General features: G+C 38.0%; 1 protein-coding gene across 1 annotated transcript; it reads right to left on the reverse strand.

Annotated features, from left to right (window-relative positions):
• Positions 1-812: 812 nt before the first annotated feature.
• On the reverse strand, positions 813-8,460 carry LOC117830381 (peptidyl-prolyl cis-trans isomerase A-like). Its single transcript, XM_034708479.1, has 6 exons — positions 8,215-8,460; positions 7,968-7,998; positions 5,037-5,125; positions 4,852-4,948; positions 3,048-3,123; positions 813-1,319 (listed from the first exon to the last, which is right to left on the reverse strand). The coding sequence occupies exons 1-6, from the start codon at positions 8,365-8,367 to the stop codon at positions 1,184-1,186; spliced, it is 582 nt and encodes a 193-aa protein (XP_034564370.1). The 5' UTR covers positions 8,368-8,460; the 3' UTR covers positions 813-1,183.
• Positions 8,461-8,821: the final 361 nt, after the last annotated feature.

Genomic DNA, 8,821 nt, shown 5'->3' on the forward strand with positions numbered 1-8,821 from the left:
ACACACTCATACAGTCCATACACAAAGCTACACCATTGCCTTTCACACAGTTTTACAATTAGCAATCAGAGCTTTATTACAGTCCGCTGCTTGGCCAGGGAAAACATTGCTTATGTGGATGAGGTGCTGTGGCCAGACCGAAACAGAAGAGAGGATAGTTTTTCATTTATTTTTTAAATACTGTAACTTTATACAGTAAATTCTTCTGTTGTTTTGTATGTGGACCACTGTATGGGCAACTTTTTGTTGGTTGGGATGTGAACTGTGTACACAGTTTTTTTTGGGGAGGGGGGGAATAAAATATATTTCTTACCGTGTATTTGTGTTTTGAGTATAAAAACAATATTCTAAAATATTTGCGACACACCTATGTATGTACTGTCTGTAGTCATTATGATGAATGGAGAAGAAGTGTTTTCCATTCATCAGTGTTTTACATTGAGCACATCAGTGTTCAACTGGCTCTTATACAGGTCTATTTATACAGTGGTTTGTGTGTGTCATTTGAAAACAAAATACCATTTTGAGAAGAAATAACATTGTTTTGAATGAAAAGTTTCATTTTGCAGGAGAAATGAAGCGTTTTGCCCATTGTGTGTGTGGGTTTTTTGATTTGTGTGTAGAGTTCTGAGAGTATGAGGAACCATACCAGGTGGCTGGATAGTCTTCTGCATACGGGAAAGACAAAGAAAGAGCTAAAAGAGGGTGAAAAGTAGAGTTCCTGCCCTGTAAATGCTATTGCACCATTGCAGGGTTTAAAGATCTTAAATATAATCAAAAATTACATTTAAAAAAAGCAAAAAACAAGCTGGCATATTTAGAAAAATGACTTTATTTCTTCAAAAGAAATGCACCTTTCCCAAACCAGTTTCAGTGTATATGAATGAATCATAGCTTTCTTTTCAAATACTACAAACCCTATAATCTTCTATCCTACAGTACAAGTTCACATTTCATAGCATGACACGGTTAAGTGCATTAGTTTTCACCTGAAGAGAGACTGACACAGGATGCTAGTACCAAAAGAAAAACTGATTGTTACTCTGATAAGATCAACTGTGAGTAAAGAGAGGTAGCACTCTGCACCATGGCTGAAGAAAGAGCCTCTTTCACCGAGACTCTCACGTTTAAATCACAGCAGTGGGAGATGAGACTGCGACCGGGTCCTCCGCTTGCATGGAGCCTACTTGAGCTCTCCGCAGTCTGTGACGGTGATCCTCTTGGTGGTTCGCCCGGACTGTGAACCGAAAGTCTCGACTTTCTTGATGATGTCCATTCCTTCTTTCACGCTGCCAAAAACAACATGTCTGCCATCCAGCCTGAATGAAGAAAGTGGAGGTTTATTATCTTGGCCACCACCAACAGGGAGATGATCCACGACACACCCAGCTGATGCTACTATTACTGCAGAGATCCTGATCTTTTCAGCGGATATAAAAATTGTCATCCTTTTGTCATCCTGTTTGCTGTATCAATGTGTTGGTCTGCAGGAGAGCCGGAGTCATGTGACCAAGGTTTTCCAGCGGTAATCACTGAATCAAGGATTCTCCTCCTCCTCTCCTCATCCATATTGTCTTTATCAGCCTCTGAAAACCTCTGACTTGATGACTCCAAGCCTGCCTCCGCTCAAAATGACATTCTTTTTGTCATAGTTAAGTTAAAAACAATCTAACGATAACACGGAGTGTTTCATTCTGAAAATTAACCAGATGTTATAATTTTGTTTTGGAGCCTGACTTCCTGTCCAGCTCCATCTGCTCTGTGCTGAATTGATGCATTGTGCCCCGGCATCCGGCAAAAATAGAAGTATTGCGTATCTGATCTGTTGTGTTCCGACCTGCCGGATAAGAGACACAGCCGGAACGCAACGGAGCGGATCCAGTGGGGGTTAACAGATTGACTAGAATAGAAACCTATCAGATCCAGTGCCATGATGGATCAAAGACGGACCGGATACGGATCTGGTGGAAATTGGCCTTTAGTTGGGTTTGTTTTTTTGTCTTGTTTGTTTAAAGACAATCCAAACACATGGAATCCATATGACTTTTACTCTTCAGAGGTGAGTCTGGAAGAGGGCATGGCCCCCTCTGTGGCCCAGACCCAACTGGACCCAACTGAGTGAAAATGTTGCAAATTCAGGGGTTTGAGAAAATGTTCTGTATCAGAATGTATTGTCTTCTGCACTATGTAATGGGAATAAATAAAAAATGTATAATGTGAAGAAGAATTAGCAGGGGCAAAAGAAGAAGACTCTGTGGTCAGCTATAGCCAGCAATCCTTTACCAGTGTTTAGCTTCTACTGCGGCGCAAATCAAGTGGGGTACTTTACCCGAACCCCCACAAAAGTATCCTCATCAGTTTGGGAGTTTAGGGGATTTCTTAAAAAAGACAGGGTATATGTGGACAACTCAGTCAGCAAGAAATAAAGAACAAGAGTGACTGTTTTCGGGACAAATTGAAAAATGGACAGAGAAAAAGCTACAGACTTGATTGGTGGAAAAACCAAAGATGTCGGGTCGGTTTGCTCTCTCTTCTTTTTCTTGGGGCCACGATAATCGTAATTTGACATCCTGATATTGTGACACTCCTATTATGAACCACACTTTAAAAGAAGAACTATGGATTTTTTTCTCACATTATATTTTTTTTGCCTTTTTGCCTATATTTGATAGGACAGCTGAAGAGAGACAGGAAAACGTGGGGAGTAGAGAGCGGGGGAAGACATGCAGGAAATGGTCGACCGGCTAGGAATCGAACTGGCGACCCCTGCGACGAGGACTGTAGCCTCTGTATGTGGGGCGCTTAGACCGCTAGGCAACCAGCGCCCCGATTTCATAGATTTGTGACAAAAATCTACACTTGAAATGTGGGCTTTAAAATGTTTGCTGAAACTGATTGTAATCATGGGATTGTTACATAAAAAATGTTAAAATATTCTGGTTGAGAATGTGTGTCTGGTTTGGTTCAAATACAACTAATAATGACGTAAAGAAACAAAATAACCACAGCCGCATTAACACTTATATCTTGTGTTTGTCGGTACATACCATTCTGTTTTAGCAGTGCAGATGAAGAACTGGGATCCGTTGGTGTTGGCTCCAGCGTTGGCCATAGACAAAATACCTACAATGCAAATAAATTGAAATTAATTTCACATGTCTTGCATCACGTTATGAATTAACCAGAGGCCAATTTGACATGTTCTGGTAGGGACTGCAAAAGTGTTATTAAAAATATAAATGAAGGCTGGACCTCTTTAGCTGCTTTAGTTTTACGGTCCCAACACTGTTCATGCTGCCTTCACTGTCATGTTTTACACAAAGCCTTTGGTAATGCAATGTTATCAATAACACATGTGCTTCTCTTATTAAAAGCATACTGAAGAAAACATCATGAGATCACACTTTGATAAGTTTAAGAGGTCAGTCAAGCTGAATTTACACAATGATGCCACCTGGTGGTAAAAATGAGACAAAGCAATGCAATAATGAAGACCAATCAATTGTATGCTTACTCATAGTTAAATATAAAAGTAAGTTACCCTTCCTGAAAGCCCTCAACAGCAGACATGACTTTTTCAGATTTGAGAACATTTGGGCCAAAGTGTGCAAAATATTTGACTGGTTCTGCAGATCTCTCCATGCTTTATCATCCTGGTTTCAAATGTTTCACTGTTGACAAGGTTGCCTAAAAAACAACAACCAGCTTGTCTTTCTGTGTTGAATACTGCAGATTCTTAAGTATGGTGTGTCTTGAGTTTGCACTCTCATGAGTGGAATCACACAGTCCTGTGTATTCCACTTGGTAAATGTCATTATGATCTGCAGTGGTGTATAATTAGACGGCCCTGAGAGTTTGTTGAGACCTGTCTTGTTTGTTGAATTGAAGAAAACATTTGCTCGATTCGAACTCTATAAATTTCCTATGACGGTCTGTGGAAGAGGATAAGGGCCACTGAAAAAAGTTTTTCTTGAGATATGACAAGAAAAAATCTTTTTTAAAGGTGTCGTTTTATATTTCTATTTTGAGATAAAGAATAACTTTTGACTTTAATTCAAAACTGAAAAAAAATTACACCTGAAAAGTATTTTTTTGTTTTCCCGCTCTCAAAATTATGACTTTAATCTCAGAATTATGACATTTTTTTCACAATTCTGAGATTAGAAAGGCGCCTTTTAATAAAATATATTATTATTATTATTATTATTATTATTAAAGTCAGAATTTTGAACGCGGGAAAACAAAGAAAATATTTTTTAAAAAAAGGTGTAATTTTTTTTTATTTCCGCCAATTCTTAAATTATAGTCTGAAAAAGTCAGTCTTTAATCAAAACATAAATAAAATGACACCTTTGAAAAATTTAAAATAAAATACACTTTAATAAAACGAAATACAATTCTCATTATTTGTGTTTTTTTGTTTTTTTTATTGTCTGTACACTATTTTTCTTCTCTGTTTGTCGTTTTGTCTATTTTTCTCTTTGTTTTTTATTCTTTTTCATGCCGGTCAAACTCACACATTTTATTGTTTTTTTGTTTGTTTTTTTCACTTTTCGGCCAGGCGCTATTTGGTCCTGTATGTTATGGATACAAAAAAAACAAACTGAAATACACCTCAAATGTTTTCTTTTTTTTCTGCTTGTCTGCCTTTAAAAAAATATGTTTCAGTGGCCCTAATCGTCATCTTATATTTCCTGTGATACGAGGTGACTTTAATCCTCTTCACATTTTCCCCACCTGAATCATACTCCCTTCAGAAAATGCTGTTCATCAAAGTTAGCATTAAAAAATCACGGCAGCAAATCTCCCTATTTTATTTACAGCAGTGTAGAAACAGAAAGGAGTGATTACCAGGTCCAGTGTGCTTCAGTTTGAAGTTCTCATCTGGAAACTTCCACCCGTAGATCGACTTCCCTCCAGTTCCATTGTGGTTAGTGAAGTCTCCACCCTGAAAACACACATATCACCTTAACTGATCCTTAACAGCAATGCTGGACAACAAAAGAACACAAAAGAAGAAGAAGAGAAAAGCCTACCTGACACATGAACTGAGGGATCACCCTGTGGAAAATTGATCCCTTATAACCAAAGCCATTTTCACCGGTGCACAGCGCTCTGAAGTTCTCTGCAATGAAAGATTTATTTACATAAATATCAGGCAGAAAAACAAGGAATTAAATACAAAAGAAACTACCAATAATATATTAAAGACATGCTGGAGGTTGTCATATCGCTGGTATCAAAAGAGAATCTCCAAAAGAGCTTTAGAGATGATACAGAAATCTTCAGCATAACTTTATGAAACTAAGTCAACTAATCTGACAGTAAATCCTAATTTCATTAAGACTCTCTTTATGAAAAGACATGCTTGCTTAAATTATACTTTCACTTTCCAACAAGAGAAGGCTATGTAGCTCAAGTCAAACTCCAGTTTAAAGCAGCTACTTAATCTCAGCTTAAAACCAATGAGGTCTGAGGAGAAAGGTTCCGGTTGCAACTGGTATTCATTTGGTGAAGCCTGATAATAGGAATTACATTGGTGGAAGACGCAGAGCCTTTGTAAAGTCAAAGCTTTCAAAACCTTACTGAAGTATTATCATTAAAGGTTGTTCACCATCATTTTACAGTGCAGATGTGACATTCTGCTGAGCTGAACTACTTCTATATAGTTGGATAGTTTCTACTACAGGAATATACAGTTTTCAAAGACAGTCATGCTTGAGGCTTTGCCGTCCAGGGCAAAACTTCAAGCTTTCTTTAAGAAAAAGGCATGTTTTTATTATTTGTTTTGAAAGTAGTCTTGGAAATATCACAGAGCAAGTCCATTCCATTCACTTAAAGCTGCTGTGAGGAACTTTTGTTTTGTATCGGTTCTGGCGCCCCCTTGTGGACAACGTGATACCTCTTATCTCTTGTCCTATACATGCAAAAGTAGTGCTTTCAACACAAACCTCATCCTGTTGTCTTTTGACAGTCAACTTTATCAGGCAATGTGATTATGTTCCATGAAAACAGTCAGACAAAGGCTGTTTCTGAAGCAAGATGTCCATCATGTGGTCTGACACCTACCCCCTCAGGGCGGTTTCAGCATTAAAAATGACAACAGAGAAGGTGCCAGTGTGGCTGCTGATGGTCTTGTTTGCTACTGAAGGTCATAAAGAGGCATCAGTATCAGTTTCAGTCTGTTTCTCAGCCAGTTCAAAACTCCTCACAGGGCCTTTAATTAGAGGGATTGCAGTTGTGCTGATAGTCGATGTTAAATATATTCACAGCCGTGCTGATAATTAGTATAAACAGCACAGCTTGTGTGACATACCTTTTATACAACAGCTCTATACACATTGCTACAGTACATTTTAATTTTTCCTCAATAAAATCACGAATTTGTCTCCGATAACACAACTAGTTCTAACCTCGACTTCTCTGACCCTGGACTGTCAAACTACATCCAAAATGTCGCTGCACAGACGGTACTGTTTGTTTACACGTTATAACAGAATAGCTATTTTGTATTACGGTATCTGAATTTATTCATAATTTTCCATCTATCATGCATCCAGTGAGACAAGCATATTTAATATCAGGAGGGACCAGTGTGATCAATCTATACTAGAGATGCGACATTCGTGAACGAGTCGGTCTTTGGAACGGCTCTTTTAAGTGAACCGATTCGCAGTTGCGAGCCGTTCATTTGGGAGCCGTTCTTATCTGCAGATTGCCCACGATGCCTTCACGTGTCACCTGCGTGCCCCATGAGTATGAGTTGTCAGGCTGCCTTCTCGTGAACAACCAATGCCACCTCTGAGTATGAGTTGTTAAATCAAATTTGCCAAAGGATAAGAAGGAGAGGCAGTAGAACCCATAAAGGATGCAACTGCTTTTTTATTTCAGGAATGTCTTTCATTTTGTTTACACTTATTGTCTACACTTTGTTATTGTTTACATTGTTTTGATGTGGATTCGAGTCAAGGAGCTGAGCTTCTGTTTTAAAGTAGTTCAGGTTTAGAAATACCAGGTGGGGTAGTACAATTTTGCATTCACATTTTTATAATGTCCTAATTTTTATTCTAGTTGTATTTTCATTTTTTATATACATATATATTTATTCTTATTTATTATTCTTATATTTTTTTCTGTATTGTTAAAATATTCTTGTGAGGAAAATTTTACAATAAAGTTTTTTATGCATGGAAGTGATCTGTAGCCTGCGTAGTTTTTATAGTGCCACAAAGTTTTTTAGGTGAGGGAAAATTCAAAATAGAGATCTCACTGTCAAAGCATGGGGATATGGCACCACCTCATGGAATGTTTACAATGCCAAATTAAAGTCTTATCAATATTTCAGGATAATTCCCACCAATAGAGTATATGTTTTGGTGGGATCTGTAAGTTTGAATTATTCTGATCCAAATCTTATCTCATAACTCCTACCAGTGATTGTTTCCTTGATAAAAACGAGTTACCCCTGGTTGACTTCTAAAAAATAAATATATATAACAATGAACCAAAGAGCCAGTCTTTTGAAAAGGAACGGCTCCCCAAGATCCGGTTCCCTTCAAAGAGCCATAAATCCCATCTCTAATATATACAAATAAAGTTTGTATTTAGCATTCTGAAGAACCGTGGCGGAGTGATATACTGTAAAAAGTCCCAGTGCTGTTATACTCAATATCAGCATGAATGGAGTTGTCAAATCAAATGAATTGATGTCTGGTAATGCACAGGGAGGCAAGGATAGCTTTCATTCTAAAATGCCATTGATACATAAAGTAATCAAACTAATGTAGTGGTTTTGAGAGTATATAATTACCCTCTGAGACAACAGGAAAAGCAGGTTACATTTGTATGAAAGTAGTACCCTATAACGTTGTACTGAAGGACAGCACCTGAACAAGTGTAATGAGTATTCACTACAAGGCTTTTGTAAAGGGAATTAAACACATGTGGTATTGAATAGTCTCGCTTACCTGCAGTCTTTGGTACAACCTCGGCGTTGAGCTGAAGGAGAAGCATGAAAGAGAAGTATGTAATGCCCTCAGGGTCAAGCATGAGATAACAGGTTGTTCTACAGAAAACTGTGACTGAGCAAACAGCTCTCAGTGAATCTTACTAACAGTTCAGGGTACATCAGTCATTGTATTATTATGAGTCAAAACATAAGGATATAAAAACGAAAGTAAAAGCAGTGAAGTGGCTTTAATGATTTCTGCTCACCTCAAAGGTTACCCTGCCGAGAGGCTGGTTGTCTGCAGCAATGTCAAAGTAAACTATCGGGTTGTTGTTCGCAGTCGCGGGGCCGCTGCTGTACATGCGCGCAGCGGTGAACGCCAGAGAACATAGTTTTATCCTGTTCGTTAAAATCAACATTTTGATAACTACAGTTGCTCAGTGAGTCCCTCTGCTGCAGGTGGAGTGGTGGGGAAAAGTCACGCTTACATACGGGAAAGACGGGAAGCGTTCTTTATATAACCGGAAGTACTTTTCATTCCAGTTCTCGCGAGATTTCACTCGGCTTCAAGTAAAGTACATGGTGTGAAGATTTTCATATCTGGTCAGCTTTTATATTTCCATATCTTCCACATTTTACTTCACAAAATGTTGTTTTGTTTTTTCAGTAAAAGATAACCTTTGATAGATTCGATTTCATATTTTTAATATCTGCTCATGCAGGTAAGTAAGTAAGTAAAGGAAGCTCATGCAAATGGTTTCATTTGGAAACAAGAATGCCTCCCTGAAATAAACTGCAGCCATTTATACGGAAGAGGATTAGGGCCACTGAAAATTAAAATAATAATTAAGGTCCAATATATCTATATTTTTA

This window comes from Notolabrus celidotus, chromosome 18, assembly GCF_009762535.1.
Source record: "Notolabrus celidotus isolate fNotCel1 chromosome 18, fNotCel1.pri, whole genome shotgun sequence".
NCBI classification, from domain to species: Eukaryota; Metazoa; Chordata; class Actinopteri; order Labriformes; family Labridae; genus Notolabrus; species Notolabrus celidotus.

Coding starts and splice junctions, on each gene's coding strand:
- LOC117830381 (XM_034708479.1), bottom strand. CDS start 8,367: ATGTTGATTTTAACGAACAGGATAAAACTATGTTCTCTGGCGTTCACC. Junction 5,126..7,967: donor GGTTGTACCAAAGACTGCAG/GTAAGCGAGACT, acceptor CTTTCATTGCAG/AGAACTTCAGAGCGCTGTGC. Junction 1,320..3,047: donor TGCACTGCTAAAACAGAATG/GTATGTACCGAC, acceptor TTCTTCATTCAG/GCTGGATGGCAGACATGTTG.